At 46.3% G+C, this 24,329-nt stretch overlaps 1 protein-coding gene across 1 annotated transcript in view; it reads right to left on the bottom strand.

Annotated features, from left to right (window-relative positions):
- LOC142250909 (class I histocompatibility antigen, F10 alpha chain-like) overlaps window positions 1-24,329 on the bottom strand; it is a 104,388-nt gene that overhangs the window by 20,059 nt on the left and 60,000 nt on the right. Inside the window, exon 3 of the mRNA XM_075323234.1 lies at window positions 316-594. Within this exon, the coding sequence (XP_075179349.1) occupies window positions 316-594 (279 nt within the window). The remainder of the gene's footprint in view (window positions 1-315; window positions 595-24,329) is intronic.

Here is a 24,329-nt window from a genome sequence, read left to right as displayed (position 1 = left end):
GAAAAAACCCCTCCAGTGTGATGTGGCGCCCTCTACAGCTGCCCCTCCCCCTTCTCCCCGGTGTGCGGTGTCTCCCTCTACAGCTGCCCCTCCCCCTTCTCCCCGGTGTGCGGTGTTGCCCTCTACAGCTGCCCCCCCTTCTCCCCGGTGTGCGGTGTTGCCCTCTACAGCTGCCCCCCCTTCTCCCCGGTGTGCGGTGTCGCCCTCTACAGCTGCCCCTCCTCCTTCTCCCCGGTGTGCGGTGTCGCCCTCTACAGCTGCCCCCAGAGCGGCCGGTGCCGGCAGTAGGCGGTGGCTGCGGTGCTGAGCGCTCACCTCTCCGCTCCAGATCTTCTCTCCCGTTCTCCACATATTTCTGCAGCCACTCGATACAGATATTCTGCAGATAATTCTTCTTTCTCTCCCCGGTTTGTTCTTCTGGACTGTTCCATCTCTGTGTGGTGATCTGCGCCTCGGCCATGGTGGGGATGAATGTGCCGCTCTGTGTGTCCAGAGCCATGAACTCTCTCCCGTCATATCCGTACTGCTGGTACCCAGTGATGGATCCGTCCTCTCTCCGCTCACAGCCGTACATCAGCTGGAAGGAATGGAAACCTGCAGACAACAGAGGACACGTTACACACAATGTACAGACCCTGGAGAAAGTATTCACACCCCGGAGCTCCTCCACATCCGCTCATCTTACACCAGAAACCGATTATTGGGATTTCATGTGATAAACACTAATACAAGTCTTGTATGGGGAGACGACCCCGGCTGCAGAGAATATTAACCCCTTACTGACCAGGAGCAATGATAGAAATCTGACCACGGTCACTGCATGTGGTGATAACGCTGGAGACAAAATATTTCACTTTTCTTGTGACACATTGCACTGCATGTCAGCGGTAAATTTAGGACGATATTTTCACAAATGAACACCCCTTACTATAGAAGGGTTAAACATTCAGCAACAATTTCTCTTTTTTAAAAGTAAATTCACAAATCCTGTGTGTTTAGGGCTGATCAGATGTAACTGTCGTGTGCGGGGCCGATGTACCGGAAACTGCCCAATAGTGACACCAGTTCCCCGCACCCCTCAGACACTTAAACGGCTCAGGAAAGTGTTAACTCTTCATGTGCCGCACAGGAATTACTGGAAAGTGCAAAGAGAAGATGGAAATAGTAATTTTTATTATAAAATGTTGTTTACCACAATTATTTCACTTTTAGGCTATGTGCGCACGTTGCGTTTTTTCATGCGTTTCCACAGTGTTTTTAGCTGCAGCGTTTTAATGCAAAAATGCATGCGTTATAATTTCCAGGCAAAGTCTATGGGAATTCGGGCTTTCTTGTGCGCACCATGCTTCTAAAGACCCAGCGTTTTAGTTGTCAAAAATTTGTCAAAATCTCTGCGTTTGAAGAAGCAGCACGTCAATTGTTTTTACCATTTTGGCAGCGTTTTGATAACATTGAAGTCAATGACAGTTGTGACAACGCATCCAAAATCAAAATTCAAGCATTTTACATGCATTTTTGATGCTAAACGCCTGCTTTTTTGATGCTTTTTTGTCAAAATGTAAGCATGCGTTTTTGGCATTATAGTGAGGTCTAGAGGCTTCCTTTTGCCCTCACATCCAGCCCGACTTTAAAAAAAGAGTCAAACAAATAAACAAATAAACAAACAAATAAATTTATTTATAACATAAATATTAAATCTCAATAATAGTTTTATGAAAATTATCATTATAGTGTATGATTTACAGCATGATTATTTTTTTTCATAGTGTTTGAATGGTCAAACTTTATTTAGTAGAGTCTTTGTATTGAAAACGCATCCCATTTTAAGCACTGAAAAAGCATGTAAAACGCAGTCAAAACGCGGAAAAAACGCATGCATTTTTCCTGCGTTTTTGTGGTCACAACGAAATGTGACATTGACAAATTCTGCCATAGGATGCGTTTTTTTCTGCAAGGTACAGGATGCAATATGTGCACATGACCTTAGGCTTTGTGCACGCTGCGGATTTGTTTCTCCAGCAAAAAACGCACCTTCTGACACAAGAACGCACCAAAAAATGCATGTGTTTTACCACGTTTTTTAACATTGTCAATGCCAAAATGCAGAAAAGAAGTGACGAAACTGAAGGCAAAAAAGAAGCAACGTGCGCACAACACTTCAGAGTTCTCATAGACTTTGCTGGGGAAGGAATGCATACAGTTTAAGACAAAAAACTGCACCCAAAAACGCAGCAAAAAATGCAGTGTGCGCATGGGGCCTTATTACAAGGTATAGCCAGAGACAACAGAGCCACATCATTGTGCAATTTCTCCTGCACACAGCGATACCCCGATATGTGGTCAGATACTAATGTATGGGCAGAGGGCAAAACCCAGAAAGCAAAGAGCACATGTAATTACTGCAGCGCAGATGTGGCCCCCGCGCTGCATCTACAGGACCCCCGAGAAGCCAAAACAGCAGAAACCCACATGACTGGATTTGACAATTAATCCCCATAATGAATTCCTCCGGGGTGAGGAGCATTTATAACCACAAACTGCACAATCTTATAACATTGGGCCATGAAAACTAAAAACGTAGGGATTTCAGCCTCTTCACCTCCCGGTGATTTTTTGTTTTTTTTCATTTCCAAAAGCCATAACTTGTATTTTTCTGTCAACACAGACACATGAGGCTTGATTTTTGCAGGATGACTTGTACTTTTGCATTAAACCATTAATTCTATTATATATTCTACTAGAAACCGAGAAAAAAAAGGTCATGTTTGGTGAAGATGCAAAAAAAAAAAAAAAAAAAAAAAAAAAAAAAAAAAAAAAAAAGTGCAATTCCACAACAGTAATTTTTTTTTCATTTACCCTGTTCACTTTATGTTGCAGCTGCCCCGGCATTGTGATTCCTCAGCTCAGTGCGAGATCACAGACACCAAACGTAGAGTTTTTCTTTTATTTAATTGGTGAAAAGAGAATCAGAAATTTGTAAAAAGAAAAATTATATATAATGTTTGTTGCTTTTGGCGCCATTTCCCAGGATCTATAACTCTAATTTTTCGGGGTCTGGGGTCAGTGACGGCTTTTTTTTGCGTCCTGAGCTGAGGTTTTTATGACACCATTATTGGGAGAGTCGATGCTTCGCTCGCCTCTTATTGTATTTTATAGTAATGTTGTAGCGACCAAAAAACATAATTCTGGCATTTGTTGTTTTTTTTTTACATTACGCTGTTTACCAATACGATAATTTTTTTATATTTTGATAGACCAGACATTTGTGAACTCAGTGATACCAAATGTGTTTTTTTTTCTTTTTTTACTATTATTGTTTAATTTTCAATGGGGCAGATTTCACCTTTTGTGGGTTTTTTCATATTTTTAAAAACTTTTTTTCTCACGTTATTGTTTTTCCTCACCCTTAGGGGACTTGAAGCTGCAGTCGTCTGATCGCTTGTGCTGTACAGATCAGAGGATCAGCGTCAGCCGCGCTCTGTACAGGAGAAATCTCCATCTCCTCTGAATGTCGCTCACAGCCGCATCCACAGGAAGGTCATCATGCGGTGACGGGTCATCAGCGGACCCCCCGCTGTTATAACAACCAATCAGGGCCCTGTGATTATATCACGGGGCTGCCAATGGGAGCAGCGAATGACGCACTCCCCACCAGCGTGTGTTAAATCCTGTTGTGAGAGATTGACAGCGGGATTTAAATATTTAACAGCGGCGGGCCGATCAGCCGACATGTGCAGGGAAAGATGCGGCTCAGCGTGCGAGTCCTCATCAAAGTCAGGGCACCGGCATATGACATTACAGTATGTTCATGGTTGTGAAGGGGTTAAGCTAAAATTTTACTTTAAATTCATACAAAGGGCAATAGGAGAAAATGGAGGGGACAATGTGTTGTACAATGTTTACAGTACGTAGCAGTGCCCCACATGTGTCTGTGCTCCACTGTGCAGCACACGGGGGGATCGGGGGGAAGGAGGCGACTTGGGATTTATATCACAGATTCTGTTATAGATTGCGGCTCCATTATCCCCTGAGGAGCCGGATCAGCAGAGACCCCACAAGTGACCCCAGAGTGGAAACCACTGCTTAAGGTGAACCCGGCAGGTCTCCTCTGTCCTCAACCGCAGCAGTCGCATCTGTGGCTACATTCCCTCCTCACCAGCCCTGGATAATGTTATCACTGAGCTCAATGTTTAAAAAAAGCCTTTATATCCTGTTTCTCCAGACCGGTCGCCTCTCTCCATGTTCTCACGCTCCTGTTTGTGTGATATCATGATTTCATCAAGGCGGTGTCATCACCGCTCCTGGACATCTCTCTTATGCTCGCGGCTTTGTTCCCTTCAGTCTCTATAGTCGGGTGCACACGTCCTGACGTCACAGAGGGGCACTGCGCAAGATTGTAAGAACAGCGTCTGCACCTCTGATCCTGCGCAGCGCCTCTCTGGAGCTGGGACGCTTCAGAGGCACAGGGACACTGCCGAACTGAGCCGCGAGATTCCAGGGTCTGCGGTGACGCCACCTTGTGGAAATCATATTGTCACACCCACAGGAGCGCGATAACATGGAAAGAGGCGACTAGTCTGGAGAAACCGCGCTCCTCCGACTAATCAAAGGCCTAATTAGTATAGGAACAGTGGAGTTTATAGCTACTTTTTTTTAACAATTTCATGACCAGTGACATACAGTATATACATCATTGGTCGCCTCCCCCACTCCAATGCAGGCTCCCGCAGTGAGCCCGCATTACCCCTGCATGTGTCTGCTGATCTGATCAGAGATCCACCCTCGCCTCTTAACCCCTTAGATTGTGCTGTCAAACTCTGACAGTGTGATCTAAGACACCGCGGCGGGGATCATGATGTTCCCTGCTGCCGTTGGCGGCCCTGTGACGTCATCATGAGGCGCCCATGTGTTACCATCAGATGATGACTCATGTCGCCATCATGAGTCATCTCCTGTGAATGCTGACACCATTCTCATCAGGACAAGGGATCGGACTGTGCAGGCATAGAGTCCCCGAGGGCAACTAGGAAAATCATCAAAAACAGTAAAAAAAGTTTTAGAAAACAGGAAAAAATAAAAAACTCTTAAAAGTTAAAATCACCCCCATTGAAAATAAAAACAAAAAATAAACATATTTGGCGTCTCCACATTCAGAAACGCCTGATCCATGAAAGTATAAAATAAATTAATCTCATTGGTAAATGGTTTAGAGAGAATAAAAATGAAAATACCAGAATTATGTTTTTTTGTCTCCAGAACATTGCAATAAAATGCAACAACAAGTGATCAAAACAACATCGCATCTACACAAAAATAGGATAATTAAAAACTCCAGCTCAAGAAAAATAAACCGTCACCGAGCCCCAGATCCCGAAAAATGAGAACGTACGAGTCTCAGAAAATGGTGACAAAAGCGCAGGGTTTTTTTTAACAAATGTTTGACTTGATTATTCACCTCTTACATAAAAATAAAACTAAATATATGTTTGGTGTCTATGAACGCGCACCGACCTGAAGAATCAAACCCACACATCAGCCATTACCATACAGTGAACACGGAGAATAAAAAAACCAAAACATTGTGGAATTTCACTTCTTTTTTTTCAATTTTGACGCACTTGGATTTTTTTTTTCCTAATTTTACAGTATATTATATGGTAAAACTAATGGTTTCATTCGAAAGGACAACTCGTCCCTCAAAATATAAGCCCTCATATGGCAAGATTGAAGGAAATATAAAAAAGTAATGGCTCTTGGAAAAAGGGGAGGAAAAAATGAAAAACAACATCACCCGGGGGTGAAGGGGTTAAACATTGAGATCAGTGAATAACATTATACAGGGTCAGTTAGGAGGGAATGAGGTCACAGATGTGACCGCTGCGGATGGAGGACAGAGGGGACCTGACAGATTCCTTTTAGGCCTGGTTCACACGTCCATGCAAAACACACGGACAGTCTGTGGTGCAGGTGCGTATGTCAGTGTGTGTACAGCGTGTGCTGTCAGTGTCTGTGTACAGTGTGTGTGTACAGCGTGTGCTGTCAGTGTCTGTGTACAGTGTGTGTGTACAGTGTGTGCTGTCAGTGTGTGTACAGCGTGTGCTGTCAGTGTGTGTGTACAGCGTGTGCTGTCAGTGTGCGTGTACAGCGTGTGCTGTCAGTGTGCGTGTACAGCGTGTGCTGTCAGTGTGCGTGTACAGCGTGTGCTGTCAGTGTGCGTGTACAGCGTGTGCTGTCAGTGTGCGTGTACAGCGTGTGCTGTCAGTGTGCGTGTACAGCGTGTGCTGTCAGTGTGTGTACAGCGTGTGCTGTCAGTGTGTGTGTACAGCAGGTGCTGTCAGTGTGTGTGTACAGCGTGTGCTGTCAGTGTGTGTGTACAGCGTGTGCTGTCAGTGTGTGTGTACAGCGTGTGCTGTCAGTGTGTGTGTACAGCGTGTGCTGTCAGTGTGTGTGTACAGCGTGTGCTGTCAGTGTGTGTGCCCAGCGTGTGCTGTCAGTGTGTGTGTACAGCGTGTGCTGTCAGTGTGTGCCCAGCGTGTGCTGTCAGTGTGTGTGTACAGCGTGTGCTGTCAGTGTGTGTGCACAGCGTGTGCTGTCAGTGTGTGTGCACAGCGTGTGCTGTCAGTGTGTGTGCACAGCGTGTGCTGTCAGTGTGTGTGCACAGCGTGTGCTGTCAGTGTGTGTGAACAGTGTGTGCTGTCAGTGTGTGTGTACAGCGTGTGCTGTCAGTGTGTGTGTGTACAGCGTGTGCTGTCAGTGTGTGTGTGTACAGCGTGTGCTGTCAGTGTGTGTGTACAGCGTGTGCTGTCAGTGTGTGTGTACAGCGTGTGCTGTCAGTGTGTGTACAGCGTGTGCTATGTATGTGACATCTTCATAGCACACGGACAGCATGAACGTCTATACTTATCTATTTCCGGCACTGATGTCTCCGGTGCTGCTGTTGCTTCCGGTCCTCGGTGCAGTGAATATGGAATGAGCCTAATGAGTGGGGGTCGGAAGCAGGAGACAGCAGCGCCGAAGAAAGACAGGAGAGTATAGAAAAGCATTTTATTTTGCAGACACGCGTTTTCTCCGGTACATGTCACACGTGTCACATCAGTGTGCGTCCACGTGACACCTGCGCTGCTGGAGAAAAGCAGACATGTGTATGTGTGGAGAACACGATCCATGGGAAAACACCCATTGGTTTTAATGGGTCTATATGTGCACGTGTCTCCGGTACGTATGAAAACAGACGTCACATGTACCAGCGACACGGAGGTGTGAAGGAGGCCTGAATCTGTGAGGTGTTTGGGGTCTCTCCGGCTTTAGACGTCTGTGATCAGTGATTTTCCCGTCTGACAATAAATCACACACAGGAGACTCCATTTACTAATGAGGTGACGTCTGCAGGAAATTGGTCACTCGGATTTTATTTCAGACTATCAGACTATAGGGGGTGAATACTAATGCACCTCACAAGCTCCAGATTTATATTTTTAAAATAAAACCAGGTGTCACTAACTTTACACTTCACAGTTATTTGCACTTAATGCTGATATCACATAAAATATCAATAAAATACATTACAGTGTGTGAGTGTAACGTGAAAAATGTGGAAAACTTCACTGGGTGTGAATACTTTTTCTAGCCATTGCATATAATGTATGTGCAGTGATATGTATGATGAGTCACATGTATAATGTATGTGCAGTGATATGTATGATGAGTCACATATATAATGTATGTGCAGTGATATGTATGATGAGTCACATATATAATGTATGTGCAGTGATATGTATGATGAGTCACATATATAATGTATGTGCAGTGATATGTATGATGAGTCACATATATAATGTATGTAAGAAAGTCTTCAGTTTACAAGAGATCAGTTTCTCTTTCTAAATAAACAATATAAATATTATGGGACAAAACGCAAAAAATGTAGACGAGAAGAAATAAAAACATTTAAAAATCTGATTATTGCACCAGACCCTGTTTCCTGGACCAAAGACCGGGTCTAGGATATAACACACACGACCGGCATAATGACCAATACAGCCGTATACATATAATGGAGACCAGAGACAGGAATGGACAGACGCGGCCCCTACAGAGACGGGAAATAGTGATCAGTGGGGAGAGGTGTGGGATATACATATATATATATATATATATATATATATATATATGTACAGGAGTATAAGAGGCCGGTGGTGACGCTGTGCAGTCACTGGCTCATAGGAAAAGCATCATATGGGAATGACCCCCCGTGTATCGCCACAGGAGGCGGCTTCCTCAGGGGGAGGCTCAATACAGAGGCTGGTGCTTTATATCCCTGATCTGCAGGACGGTGGACAGAGATGGACTCAGCAGTCAGACACAAGGTGCACGTGATCCAGCTGTATAATGATATAACAGACCCAGATTGTGCTACTCAAAAACTGTTACATGGAGTAATATGAAAAGTCTACACACCCCTGTTAAAATGGCATTTTTTTGTCATGTAAAAAAATTAGAGCAAGAAGAATTATTTCACGGCTTTATCTGCCTTCAGGCCACGCTCCCACAATGAGGATTTGTTGCAGTTTTCCTAATCAGCTGCATTACATGACCTGCGGGTTTTGTTTTTTATTGTTGAATTTGAGGGCAGGTTTTGTTTTTTATGTGATTTTATCTCATTTTTGAGGCTGCAGATTTTGTCTCTTTTTGTTCGGTCGTGTTTATAATGAAGCCGCTGTGTTTGAGGCCTCCTGGTACAGTATTCGGCTTTATTCACAGTCGTCTGCAGTTTCCAGGCATTTTTATTGCTTTTCCACAAAAGAAACTGAATAAAACCCCATAACCCGTGTTCACCTGCAGATTGTCCACATCTAATGCAATTTTATGTGAAAAATCCACATAAAACTCAGTGTATTCACAAGAGAAACCGACGTTCTGGAGATCAAAAAGCGACGAAGGTCAGACTGAGCAGCGGTAACAAAAACAACAAAAAAACAAGGTAAAAGCGCAGGATCCGGAGATCTGTGTAAATCATCCACTTTGCTGACACTAAGACGCTGCATTTTTTTTGTACAGTAAGAACAGCATCAAAAATTCATTGTGAGAACTTTAAAGGGAAAGTGTCATCTCCACAATTTTGTTTTTTTTTTCAACAATTGATACAAAGTATTTAAGGTTTTCATAAAAAAAACCCCAAAACATTACATTTTCCACCTCTAAACACTAGAGGGAGCAGCTGCTGAAATACGTCATGAAAACCTAGAGTACCGCTAGCTCGCCTTATGACTGCAGTAAAAGTAGGCGGGGCCTGCTCCATCTGATGGCTCCTCCCCTTCTGGGCGGGTGCAGTTTGGAATCACAGAGCAAAGTCTGTAGGTGACTGCAATGTGATACTGAGATGTGGACACGGAGGACGGCTGGTGGCGCTGATACTATTGGTGTGAAGTTCTGGGATTAGATACGATATAGATACGCCCCCGGGCACGTTTCCAGGTCACAGCTGGAGGCGGTCACAGTACAGGGGATGTGATCGGACATCGGCTGCCTCTTCTGTGCTCTGGAGCTGCTGAATCTGATGAGTGTACGGCCGGCCTCACACTTGCAACTGGAAAATGGGTCCAATTCTCATGCCTGAGAGTGGGACGAGCTCTGTACGAGTGTTGATGCGTGGGCAATGCGAGTCTGTGATTTTTCTCATGATTGTAGTCCGTATTCGATCCGTATTCGATCCGTTTTTTTCTCAGCAGCCATTAGTGATTACAGTCCTGTACAGGAGCATTTACAGTGTTCTCTGCTACATGATAGAATTGTATTTAGAAGAATGCATGTCACTAGCATGGTCCGTGTGCCGTCCGTGTAACATCCGTTTTTTTCTCGCACCCATAGACTTGCATTGGAGAGACTCGCACAGGAAACTCTAAAAATTGCCGCTTGCTGAGATTTTTTTCTCAGTCTGATTTGAGCTGAGAAAAAAAAGCAGATGGGAGCCGCCTCATTCATTCACATTGGTCCGGGTGCAATGCCAGATTTTCTCACATTGTACTCGTGCGAGTCATTGCAAGTGTGACGCCGGCCTCAGTGTTGTGCTCAGACACTTACACACCAGCAAATAAAGATGGCCGCCACCAGCAGCTATAGAAATAAATAAATGATAAAGCACAACATTTAATATTGGAATAATGGATTCCATAATCAATAATTTATGAATACAAAAATAAGAGTCACGACTCCTTCCATTTAATGTCGCCCATAAATTGTACAAAACCAGCGAGAAACAAACTGACATCATTTTGAGGGGAAAATAAAAACAACAAAACTAAACTAATGAGGTTGCATAAGTGTGAGCACCCTCTGATAATTGGGGATGTGATTGTGTTCAGCATTAGTCATCACATTTCCCCTCATGTTACGCTGCAGTCAGTGTGCGGCCGCCGGCATTACAGAGATTCTGATTTACCCTATATAAAGTTTCGCTGTTTTTGGAGGATTTTCCTGACATTTTTTTAGTAGCTTTTTACAGAATTCATGATCTTTAAACAGCTGACAACACAGCAAAGGGATCTCACTGCAGAAAGTTATCAGGAGCGGGGAATAAGGATATTTTTTGCCTAAAATCCAAAAGGAGATGTGGAATCTGTAACTTTTTTCATTTTACAGATTATTGCAACTTGCTTGACTGTTCATAATAGCAGTAATTTTGACCAGTGGTGCCCAAACACTTGCATGCCTCTGTATCTGACCTGTGGGTCAGGGGATGAAGATGGAAGCCTGTTCTTTCAAAGATAAAACATCCAAGCCTGGCTATATGTGGCCAAAACCTAGTTAAGTCTGCCAAAAGCCTGAAAGAAAATGTGTTATGTCTGATGGGACTAAAGTGTAACTTTTTGCCATAATTCCAAAATGTGCAAAGTCAACACTGAACATCAACAAAAGATCATCATACCCACAGAGAAGCATGGAGGAGGCAGCACTGTGCTCTGGGGCTGTGTCTCAGGAGCTGGAACTGGGGTTTTAGTTGAAGTGATGAGAATTATGAACAGGTCCAAACATCAGTTATTTTGCAACAAAACCTTCAGCCTCTGCTAAGAAGATGAAGGGGAATTTCACCTTTAGGCCCTGTGCGCACTGGGCGTTTTTACCCGCGGATTTACCCGCGATTTTGCTGCAGAAATTTCTTGAGAAATGTTTGTAATCTTTCTGCAGACATTTCCCAGCAAAACCTATGGGAAAAAAAAAATAGCTGTGCGCCCACTGCGTTTTTTTCTCAAGAAAATTCTTTCTGAAGATTTTCTTGAGAAAATTTCTTGAGAAAATGTGCATGTCACTTCTTTTCTGCAGGTACCTGCGGTATTTCACTCCATTCACTGTAATGTAATCGCGAAATACCGGGGGTATACCGCAGGTAGCAAATGATGTGCGGTATACCCCGGTATAGCTGCGGTTTACCTGCAGTAATGCTCATCACTGCCTGCGGTTTTGCAGGAACTGATGTCATTATGACAGAAGAGGAAGCGGAGCAGAGTAAACACAGACGTCCCACTCCCTGGACGCCGCACAGAAGCACTTCCGTGTGACCTCCAGGTGCTCGTGCAGTCTGTGTCCCGCTGCAGCCCCGCGGCTGCCAGCACTGCTGTGTCAGTGTCTGCCCGCAGTGTCAGCAGCTTCTCACGCTGCAGTGCTGGCAGCCGCGGGGATGACGAGTGCTGCTGTTAGGAAGTGAGATGAGATCATTACCTGCGGTGACGATCTGCTGCCTCCTGACGTCACCGCTGTCACTGCCGTCTATGCCCGCGGCCTGAGACTATCACTAGCGGTGACGTCACGGGCTCTCGCGATACTGAGAACGCGGCGGGCATAGAAGTCAGTGACAGCGCTGACGTCAGGAGTACAGGAGATCATCACCGCAGGTAATGATCTCATCTCACCTCCTGACAGCAGCGCTCGGCATCCCCTGCACTGACCTGGGCTGACCTATTGATGTTAGCTCAGGTCACTGCATTACTCTCCCAGCCAATGGGGAACGTTCTGTTCTTCATTTACTGAGACAGTGACTATGGTATGGATCGTCGTGGGACCCCCCCCCACCCCTTATTGGATTACGCCGGACCCGGATTTGATTGTTCTTGTCAATAAATTGGTGAAAGAGGGAATGTGGGGAGTGTTTTTTCAAATAAAACTTTTTTTGTTGTCTATTTTTTATTTCTTACTGACTGGGTTGGTGATGTCGGGTATCTGATAGACGCGTGACATCACGAACACCAGGGCTTGATGCCAGGTGACATTACACATCTGGCACCAACCCCATATATTACCCCGTTTGCCACCGCACCAGGGCAATGGGATGAGTTGAGGCAAAGCGCCAGGATTGGTGCATCTAATGGATGTGCCGCTTCTGGGGTGGCTGCAGCCTGCTATTTTTAGGCTGGGGAGTGTCCAATAACAGTGGACCTCCCTAGTCTGAGAATATCAGACCCCAGCTGTCCGCTTTACCTTGGCTGGTGATCCAATTTGGGGGGGACCCCACGTTTTTTGTTTTAAATTATTTAATGTAAAATAACAGTGTGGGGTGCCCTCAGTTTTGGATTACCAGCCAAGGTGAAGCTGCCAGCTGTGGTCTTCAGGCTGCCGCCGTCTGCTTTACCCTAGCTGGCTACAAAAGATGGAGGGACCTCACGTCAATTTTTTTTTTAATTATTTATTTATTTTTTGGCTAAATACAAGGCTAGGCACCCTTTAGTGCCACATGAAAGTCACTAAAGGGTGCCAGCTTAGAAAATGCAGGGAGGTGGAACATTATATAGGTCTTTCTCATCTATCTATCTATCTATCTATTCATTCATCTATCCATCTTTCCCTCTATCCATTATCTGTCTATCGATTATCTATCTAATATCTATATTATTTATTGCAGTTCAGCATAAAAAAACCGCAGGGACCAACCTGCGGAAAAACCGTGGTAAAACCGCGGCAAAAACGCATGCGTTTTTCCCGCGGTTTTGGTGCGTTTTTTTACCGCAGGTGCGGTAATCTTTAACTCCCAGAAGTTTCTCAAGAAATTTTCTTGAGAAAAATCACTTTTCTAGTGCGCACATTGCCTTAAGCAGGACAACAACCCTAAGCATCTCCAAATCACCAAAAGATCGGCTTCACTAGAAAAAGATCAGCTATTTAAAATGGCCAAGCCAGAGCCCAGACCTCAGAGACATTGAAAATCTGTGGTGACCTGAGGAGGGCGCTGTGCACAGGAGATGCCCCCACAATCCAGATACGGAGCAACTGCAAGGAGGAGGAGGCAAAGATCAGCGACTCTAGATGTTACGTGTGATAGACTCCAACCCAAAAAGACTGAGCGCTGCCAGAAATTGAAACGGTTCTTCGATAAAGTATTAGTGTAAAGGCTGCTTTACACGCTGCGATATCGCTCGTGAAAGCACCCGCCCCCGTCGTTTGTGCGTCACTGGCAAATCGCTGCCCGTGGCGGACATAATCGCTAGTACCCGTCACGCGTACTTACCTTCCTAGCGACGTCACTGTGGGCAGCGAACAGCCTCTTTTTTAAGGGGGAGGTTTGTACGCCGTCACAGTGACGTCACACAGCGGCCGCCGAATAGAAGCGGAGGGACGGAGAGCAGCTGCATTAACGTCACGCCCACTTCGTTGCCGGAGGATGCAGGAACGCTGTTGTTCGTTGTTCCCGGGGTGTCACACATAGCGATGTGTGCTGCCTCAGGAACGACCAACAACCTGCATCCTGCACCAGCAACGATATTTGGGAACTGAACATCGTGTCAACGATCAACGATTAGGTGAGTATTTTTGATCGTTAACAGACGCTCGTAGCTGTCACACGCAACAACGTCGCTAACGAAGCCGGATGTGCGTCACAAATTCTGTGACCCCAACAAAATCTCGTTAGCGATGTGGTTGCGTGTAAAGCCCCCTTAAGGGTGTGCAGATTTATGCAACCACATTTAGTTTTTTGCTTTTCTACCTGAAAAGATTTCAGTTTGTTTCTTGATGGATTTGTACAGATCATGGGAGACATTAAGGCCCTGTGCGCAGTTACCGGATTTTGCCGCGGATTTTGCGCGGATTTGCTGCATGTTTCGCTGCAGAAAATGTTGATAACATCTCTGCAGTGAATCACCAGCAAAACCTATGGGAAAAAAAAATGCTGTGCGCACTAGGCGGATTTTGACAGCTGCATGTTTTGCTGCGGGATTTCCGCAGCAAAAACAATTGCATGTCACTTCTTTTCCGCAGGCAGCTGCGGGATTTCACTAATGTTATTGTTAAATCCCGCAGGGTACAGCCTTCGGAAAAACCGCACCAAATCCGCACCAAAACGCAACAATCCGCATGCGGATTTGGGTGCGGATTTGGTGCGTTTTTTTTTCCGCAGGTGAGGAAATCTTTGAGAGCCTGCGGAATTTTCTTAAGAAAATTCCATTTCCCAGTGCGCACATAGCCTAAAGGTGTGAGATTATTCTTCTTTTAGTAGGATTTTTATAGATGAAAAAACCTGGAATTTTAACAGGGGTGTGTAAACTTTCCATATCCTCTGTATGTACAATATATGGCCGGTTTAAGAGGTCCATGTTTAATCAGGTAGAAGTAACACACATGGTTATGGTCACATGTGTGGCACATGTGTGAGATCTGTGTTTGCATGCGTGTGACAGGTACCGGAGAAAACACATGTCGGTGAAATAAAAAGATTTTCCATATTTACCTGTTTTCTTCGGCTCTGCTGCCTCCCGCTCCTGACCTCCGCTCATTATATTCATCGATTCACCACACTCAGGACCTGGAAGCCGGAGCATCGCTGGGGACAGGTGAGTATTCTGCAAGCACAGTGACATCCAGGACAGCATTAAAGTTCCCAATGAACTCTGATGACCCCCGCGACACCCGCGCTACAGCTTCACAGGTTTATCAGAGTTCATTGGGAACTGTGATGAGTCCCCGATGCTGTCCCCGCGATGCTCCAGCTTCCAGGTTTTCACTACACACGCACACAAACACACGTATACACTGAGCACATATACACACATATGTATACACATATAGCAGACACACATTGACACACCGAGCACATACACACACATAGCGCACATGCATGTATACACTGAACAATCTGCTGTATACTCACCCAGCGCTGCTCTGGCTTCCAGCTCCACAGGGCACTGAATATTCAGGGAGTATAATGAGCGGGGGTCAGGAGCAGGAGGCAGCAGAGTCGGAGAAAGCATCGCTGGAGAGAGGTAAATATAGAAAATATTTTTATTAAAAAGACCCGTGTCACACTGATGTCACATGGATCACATCAGTGTGCGGGCCGTATGACACCTGTGCTGCCGGAGAACGGACATGCCTGCGTGTGTGCGTGCAGGGTCATGAGAGGTCACACGGTCCGTGTGAAAACATGGCAGTGTGATTAACAGCAAATAAAAACATGGGTACGTGTGGCATCCTGTTAAAAAATGATGTCACACTTACCTGAAACACGGACGTCTGAAACCGGCCTATGTGTGTGACACATGTACATCGCTGGCATGTCACCTTTTTTTCCTAGGACTGACCTGTTTATAGTCCCTCTCCCGGTCGACCCCATTATTCACCCCGACTGTGACCCCCGACTCCCAGTAGGAGACTAAGCTCCATTTTTAAAAGTATTGAAAATTCTGTCGTCCCCATATTGGGACTTAAACTCTATAAGAAATATATCTACACATAGACCCCGATTCATCATTGCCTAGTTTTGAGTGTTTTAATTTAATAATAATTTAATTTATTATTCTATTTTTATCCTTTTTTTTGTTAAAGTCTATATGTACCAGAAATCCAGCAGCGCATAATTGAAGTCGGCTGGATTATAGATACCATATACCAAAGTATAAGCCGAGGTCCCTATTTTACAAAAAAAAATAAAAAAATAGGAAATCTTATTGACTCGAGTACAAGCCTACGGTGGGAAATGCAGCAGCTACTGGAAAATTTAAAAAATTAAAATATATAATAAAATGTAATGTGCTCATCCTTATGCCCTCTACTAATGTGCTTTGTAGTAATGTCCCCATCATTGTGCCCTATAGTAATGTGCCCATTGTTTAGTAATGTGCCCTGCAGTAATGTGCCCATTGTTTAGTAATGTGCCCTGCAGTAATGTGCCCATTGTTTAGTAATGTGCCCTGCAGTAATGTGCCCATTGTTTAGTAATGTGCCCTGCAGTAATGTACCCATTGTTTAGTAATGTGCCCATTATTTACTAATGTGTCCTGCAGTAAAGTGCCCATCGTTTAGTAATGTCCCCTGCAGTAATGTGCCCATTGTTTAGTAATGTGCCCTGCAGTAATGTGCTCATTGTTTCGTAATGTCCTCCTAACAGTCCCCTTCTTGTCCCCTATTATGCCGTTGTTTACACACAAAAATATTCGCACCTCTCCTCCGTTCCCGCTGTGTCATCAGCTGCTTCTTCCAGATGCAGGCCCATAGATCCCTTGGTGATCTTGTCCGGTGATGGAGCCACTGCTGCAGGCTGCCATCAGGGCTTTACTGCAGCAGAATGTTTTGCGGCACGGCCGCCATAAAGCATTCAACTGCTGTAAAGCGCTAACAGCAGCGGCGGCTCCGTGCACCGGACGTGATCATCAAGGGGTGCTTCTTGCGGACCGCAGGCACATAAACCCCTTCATGATTGTTTCCAATACACAGGGCCGCCGCTGCTGTCAGCGCTGTACATCAGTTGAATGCTTTGCAGCACAGGCGCCATAAACCATTCAACTGCAGTAAAGCCATGAAGGCAGCCTGCAGCCCTGTGCATCGGACGAGATCGCAGGAGGGGTCTTTGTGCCTGCTGTTTGCCAGAAGCAGCTGAGGACATTGCGAGAACGGAGGACAGGGTGAGAATAATTTGTTGTGGGAGCTTCACTCGAGTCTAAGCCGAGGGGGGAGTTTCCAGCAGAAAAAAATGGGCTGAAAAATTCGGCTTATACAATAGTATACATGGTAAATAGAATTTGTATTAATAAAAATATTAAAAAGAAACAATAATCCCCTGACCATGGATAAGGTGACTCCTCTGAGAAAAGAGAGAAGATTTCCTGATTCATCGGCCGCTGAGTGATGTAATTATCTACAAATGAGACGACGACTGTCAGAAGACGTCACATGACCCGGAGGCCAAACTGGAATATAACGGCCGGACCATCGATGGTGCGGTGACCGGTCCAACAAGCGGCGGAAAATTATGGTTTTACATATTTCTATTAATATGAATTATTTTTCTCTTTTTTTCGCCCTCTGCAGTTGTTGTTTATTCCTGGAGCTTCTTCTTTCTTCTCCTTTTGCTGTCAGTATAACAGACGAGCGGCCGCAGAGGTGAATATATATTTGTATAGTCTCATCTCTCTTGGGTGCGGCCCCTTTCTCTTGTCTCTGCTATTTTCTGCGCTCGCCAGGTTTTATTTTTTACTTTCCTCTATTTCGGGGCAGTTTAACAAATCCAGATATTTTCGTCTGACTCATGAATTGAGACTATATAAAATGTTACAATTTGGCGCACCTCTGCTAAAGTTGCCCCCTACACCCCCCGAGAGATTTTACCGCCATTCCAAAAGTTGCATCTGTTTCAACGTATTTTTCTTTTTAAAGTTGTGACTTTTTGAGCAAAAAGTGGCAAAAATGATTAGATGGGGGAAAGTCTAGTTGACTTTGAGCCAAATTCATGATCCACATGTGCAGTTTTAGTTAATTTTGTACAAGAAATGTGTACAGTCAATATGCAAAGGAGAGCGCTCGGTGCTTCCAGCACCGGCCGATAGAAGAGGAGGCCGGGACCAGAGCCCTAATCTGAAGGACAATGGAAGAGTCAATAGAAAGAGACTGGGACCCAGCAGTCCCCTATGAGAACCCTCTACAGACCCCTTACTGCACAGGTCTGGGGCTGTACCAGCATTCAGGGCCATATTTACCATCAGGCACTGCAGGGCAAACACCGAGGGCGGCGCACTGAGGAGGCGGCACCACCTAGTGTTTTTTTCCCCACTGTGAGGAAGGGCAGACATTGAGATGCAGGGGAGGTGGGAAAAAGCAAGCTCAGCGCTAATTGGTGGAATGGCAGTGAGCAGGGGCCCCACCCACTGAGGAGTTCACAGTCCTGGAGGCAGGAAACAGTAGGCAGTTAAGTTCAGGAGTTGAAAGTGTGCAGAGCTACTGCAGGTGTCCGAGTTGGAGCCCGGGCACGTCCAGCAAGGTTGGCAGACGGTGGTGGCCATCTGCAGGAGTGGTGAACCGACGTTACACTGTAGGACCGGGGTCGGGCGGTGGCCCGCCAGTACCGAACCGTGGAACGAAGCGAAGCCAGCACAAACCAGCAGGGCCTGCGGACCCCGACCAGGCTTGGAGCCGCTGTAAAGGTCAAATCCGTTAGTGACCGGGACCCCAGGGGTTCCCTAACAACCAAGACCCGCTAGAAGGCAACCGTCCAACCAGAGAAGAAGGGAAATACAGCTACCGCAAATCAGCTAGAGTTCCCAGGGCCAGAAGCTGCGGGCACAAGGGCTCCTCCGGCACATAAACGCTGGGGAGCGGGTTACCGATGGGAAGCCATCGGAGCCGAACACACACAGGTGCAGGGAAAGGCAGCCACCGCCAACTGTCCGGGAGAAGCTACAGAAGCCGGCTGTGGGACCCGTCCATCCAGCCATTTGTTTTACCAGAGACTATGCTTGACTTTGTGGCTGAGTGAGTACAACGGTGCCATCTGGCACCGCGCTGCGCAGCCCCTGCAACCCTGCACCCCACCTGCCCTGCCTTCCAGTCACACCACCGGGCCCCGGGACCACCAACCCCTACCCACGGAGGGGGAATATAACATCCCAGCTGTTCCCTACCATCGACCCCGGGATCCCCGTCACCAGCAGCGGTGGTGCCCACCTTCACCACAAACCGTGGGTGGCGTCACGGACTAAATCCCCAAAAACAATCCCCTTTTCACTGTCCGGGCGAGGAGCGCCGCTCGAGTCCCCGGATCCGGCCCGCCGCTCGAGCCACCAAGCAGCCGCAGCAGCGCCGGACCCGAGCGCCACAGCGAGCGAGCAGCGCCCCGCCGCCCGACACATGTACACAGCCACAAACCTGGCACTGATTGTCCACAAATTCACTGCAACCACAGATCTGCCACAGATTTATCTCTGTGTGCAAAGTGGCCTTAAGGCTACATGCGCACGCTGCATTTTGTTTCGCGTTTTTTAGTGGTTTTGTTGTCAGAACTTTCTGACATTTGACTTCCCAGCAAAGTCTATGAGAAGTCAGATTTGCTATGCGCACATTGCAGTTTATTTGTCAGTGGTTTTTTTTCAAAAATTTGTGAGAAAAAAGATGCAGCATGTTCATTCTTTCTTGTGTTTTTGTAAACATTTGTCATACATTGATATCAAAGGGAAAATGCATGCTACAAATTGGTGCGTTTTACCTGCGGTTTTGTCAACAAAAACGCAGCTCACCAACTTAGTTCCAGATTCCAGAATGACAAAATCAATGCTTGGGTGATTTTGTCATCCCGTTGTCAGTGTGGTCCCGTGTTAGTGTGGTGCCCGTGTTCGTGTGGTGCCCGTGTTAGTGTGGTGCCCTTGTCAGTGTCCTTGAGTGTCGGTGCCTGTGTCTCTCTTGCGCTCTCTCTCTCTCTCTTTCTCCCCAAGCAGTACATACGCCCCGATCACCGGCTGTCTCACTGCTCCCCCGTCTCTCACCTTCTTCCAACCCACTCATTAGCCTCATAGATATTGACTCCTCCCCCATCTGTGATTGGTTGCAGTCAGACGAGCCCTCATGCTGAGTGATAGCTGTCTGACTGCAACCAATCACAGCCACCGGTGGGCGTGTCTAAATCGTACAGCACTGAAGAGAGTCGCTCTATCAGCGATGGAGTCCTTCAACTGTCACAGCAAACCGCCCGAGTGACTGAAGTGAGCAGCGCGATCGGTGGTGCCATCACTCAGGTGTTTGCTGTCACAGCTCAAGTCCTCCACCTGTGAGCGCACATCAGGTTGCAACTCAAGTGAGCAACAGCTGGAGGACTCACGTGAGTGACAGCACCGCCGATCGCGCGGCTCACTTCAGTAGCGGCCTGAACCGCAGTGAACCCTTGACGTCATTGCTGCGACACCCGCCGTACTGCAGGACCCATAGCTGTGACGTCAGGGTTCACCCTAGTTCATTATGATCGCTGCGTCTCTGTCCACACTCACAGCTGGCAGCCATGCTGTATGACCGCTGGCTGTGACAGGACAGGGATGTAGCAGAGCTGGAAGTGTCGTGGGACCTCATGTGGATTACTTCGGACCTGGAGGGGTGTTTTGGGGGTTAATAAAATGGTGAAAGAGGGGGCTTTTTATTTTATTTCAAATAAAGGATTTTTTTGGCTGTTTGTGATTATTTACTTTCACTTACAGTTTTGTGATGTGGGGTGTCTCGTAGACGCATTACATCACTAACCTAGGGCTTAGTGGCAACTATGGGCTGTTGCCATTAACCCCTTATTACCCCCGATAGCTACCGCACCAGGGCAATGCGGGATGAGCCGGGTACAGTCCCGGGACTGTCGCATCTAATGGATGCGGCAATTCCGGGCGGATGCTGGCTAATATATTTAGGTTGGGGGGCTCCCCGTAACGTGGGGCTCCCCATCCTGACAATACCAGCCTCCAGCCATATGGCTTTACCTTGGCTGGTATCCTGGAGCCAGGTCCAGTGCCAGAATTGGCGCATCTTATGGATGCGCCACTTCTGGGGCAGCTGTGGGTTGCTATTGTTAGGCTGGAAAGGGCCAAATAACGATGGCCCTTCCCACCCTAATAATATCAGCCCCCAGTTGTCTGCTGCACCTTGGCTGGAATTAGAAAAATGAGGGGATCCCATGTCTTTTTTTTTTTTAATAAATCAAGAAATGGAAAAAAAAAAAGTGTGGGATCCCCTCTATTTTTCATAACCAGCCAAGGTACAGCAGACAACTGATGGTTGCAGCCTGCAGCTGTTCCTGTGCTGGATATGAAAAATGGGGGGGACCCCATGTTATTTTTTTTTTACCCCCAAAAAATAAAAAAAAGCTAACCAAGCTGGCTATCCCTCTATCAAGCTATTCTGTTATTTCTTTTTATGTATTTTTTCTGTTCTTATTATCTAATCTATATATTCTTATTATCTATCTATCTATCTATCTATCTATCTATTCTTCTATTTTATCTATTTATCATCTTTTCTAGTTATCTATCCATTATCCTTTCCTATCATATTTTGTTTCTCCTTTAAAAAACACAATGACAAAAATGCACCTACATCACAAGCGTTTTTTTGGACATTTCCAGGCTCTCTCTGACAAGGTGCAGTTTTGGTTGCAGTTTGTGTGCAGAAACAACTGCAGCGTGCGCATGTAGCCTTAGGGTAAGTTCACACACTGCGTTTTTGCGCGTTTTTTGGGTGCGTTTTTGCTCAGAAAACTGCATGACTTTGCTTCCCCAGCAAAGTCTATGAGTTTTTATTTTTGCTGTCTGCACACAGCGGTATTTTTTAGCTGCGTTTTTGTGGTGCCCACAAAAACGGAGCATGTAAATTATTTTTGCGTTTTTCACTGCGTTTTCCACCCATTGAGTTCAATGAGATGTTCAAAAACGCAATGAAAAACGAAAATTGCAAATATAGCTGCATTTTAGTGCGTTTCTATGATTAAAAAGGCAGCTATAAACGCAGGAGGTGGGTAGTAAAGTGACATGTACAGGAAGAGGATTCCTTCTGTTAGTAAACACAGAAGCGTGAATCCTCCCAGGACCGCCACCGCTGCTTCCATCTCCCATCCGGTGCCATGTGCGCTCCCGTGCGGCGCCATGTACGGATGGGAGGTGGATGCAGCTGCTAAATCAAAAGTGAACAGTAGAAAAAAGAAATGTCATACTCACCTGTCTCCAGACTCCCGGTGCCATGTCCGCTCCCAGCTCCTCTTCCCGATACTGCCACCCCCGCTCCGGCTGTGCCGACTCCCAGGCACGTCCGATAGCTACAGGACCTGGCGGTGGATCACCTGATGCGGTCACCTGATGCGGCACCTGACGCATCAGCTGATCGTAAGTGTCGCGGTGACGCCGGCTTTTTACCGCCCGGCCGGCTATCAGCTGATGCCATCAGGAGACTTCATCAGATGATTACCGGCAACTCCTGCAGCGATCGGACGGGAGTAGTTTTTTTTTTGCACTGATGCATCAGCTGATTGTACAAAAGCCGTTTATACAATCAGCTGCTGTGTCATGTGATTCAGGCCCTTGAACCTAACACATCATGTTGAGGAGAGCCATAAGATTAAATACTTAATTAACCTCTTGACAAGGGATTGTGGGAAATATCGATTTGCCTTACATAATTCAGGTTTCAGATCATATACATGACACAGATATAAAGATGGCCGCTATTTCCTGTTATCCACACCTTGCTTGGAATGCAAGGAATGTCCAGATGAAAGAAGACCTCCATATAAGGGAAGACCTCTGGTCAAGCTGGAAATCACAGACCAAACCATCAGCATGGATGCACCAGATGACGTCCCTCCCATCGTCATGGTTTCATCCACTGGAGTCAGACCCGCCCATCAACAGCAACACGGATCTCCCCATTCGCTAGCCCATGAACTGTCCCACTAAATGTGCATATCTGAACTTGTGTACGCCCCTAGCCTATATCAAGAGGACGCATGCTCTTCTCTGTCTGTTGTTTGGTGCCATTTTCTACTGTGACCAAGAAGAGATTACACATCCGACTGTGTCTGGTGTGGATTCTTTTATGCATGCACTTGGCCCATATCAATTCGGCCAGGCAGTAGGCAACTAGTGATCTCTGGTTAAGAGTTCACCTTAACATTATTGGTGCCCAACGTGGAGCCAATAGACGTAGACACCTGAAATCCTGATGAACCGGCAACTGGAATGGCATGACGTGCTGGACACCCCAGGAAACTGATCACTTCCGAACGAGAGTACGGTAAGTCTGCTGATTTTTCATAATCTGTAGTCTTCCCGTGGTCTCGGTGGGGTGTGTGGCACTGATTGCCTGACTGTGTCCGGTTTGTTGGGGTATCTGTTGACGGGCAGACGGGTCTCACGGCTATTGGCCATATTAATCTCGGAAGAACCGTCACATATTCAGTTGCCTGCTGCCTGTTGTGTATTTGTGAAGAGGGGAAATTAAGAGAGCATGTGGGTTTGTGAGTTCTGTTAGTTGTCGCCTGTGATATGGTTTGTGGTTCTAGTGGAGACTTAAGTAGTTAATACGGTTTGGTACAAGACCTAGAGATATAGCGTAGGTTTTAATTGGTCAGGTTAGGCACGTGTTTTTCACGGGCTCTCAAATTTGTTGATATGGTAAAGGATTTTGTCTGTGGTATAGTATACGGTTGTCGCCTGTGGTACAGTTTATGGCTCTGTGAGGAAATACGTGGGACTGCTGGTACGTGGTAATCTTGGGGCCTAGCGCAGTTTAGCGTGGAATGGCTGGTACGGATACCATTGGGGCATAGCGTTTAAGTTGCGCATTGTGGCTGGTACGTGGTAGTCTTGGGGCCTAACGCTGGACGTGAAATGGCTGGTACGGATACCATTGGGGCTTAGCGCAAGCTTGGGTGATATAATTGGTATGAGGTGTCTTGGGGTCTAGAAAAAGCGCTGGACGTGAATCGGCTGGTACGGGCACCTTGTAGCCAGGGGTGACACCATTGGTGTCTTGATGAATTACGGACCATGTAGAAACTGGGCAGGGACACCGTGACGAGGCGCCTGCTGCAGACTTTACAAAACTTTACTTAGTGTTCAAGTTGTGTGTCAGTTGTGAGTCATCTACTCCTGTGTTTGTTTGTTGGTTTTGTTGGTGTTGTTTATCTTGAAAGAAAGATGGAAAAATTGATGAAGCGGTGTCTAGTTGTGCCGGAAAGATCCGGATGAGTGGAATGTGTTGAGATGTGGGGACTCTAGGCTGCAATCCTGTGATAAACCATGTGCTATTTTTGGTTGCAGCCATTTTAGGTCAGATTTTAAAATGGTGGACGAAGCACATGGCTGAGGCATGCATGGTTTAAAATGGTGGATGAAGCACATGGTGGCCGAGGCATGCATGGTTTAAAATGGTGGACGAAGCACATGGCTGAGGCATGCATGGTTTAAAATGGTGGATGAAGCACATGGTGGCCGAGGCATGCATGGTTTAAACAAAGAAAAGGCGGGGGATGTGTGAAGAAGACCATGTGCTCTGTAAATGTTTGAGCAATGGATTGGATGAAGTACTATATACTTAGCCAGAAAAATAAGTGT

The sequence above is a fragment of the Anomaloglossus baeobatrachus genome, chromosome 9 (genome assembly GCF_048569485.1).
Source record: "Anomaloglossus baeobatrachus isolate aAnoBae1 chromosome 9, aAnoBae1.hap1, whole genome shotgun sequence".
Classification (NCBI taxonomy): Eukaryota; Metazoa; Chordata; class Amphibia; order Anura; family Aromobatidae; genus Anomaloglossus; species Anomaloglossus baeobatrachus.
This window is presented reverse-complemented; position numbering and strand designations above follow the sequence as displayed.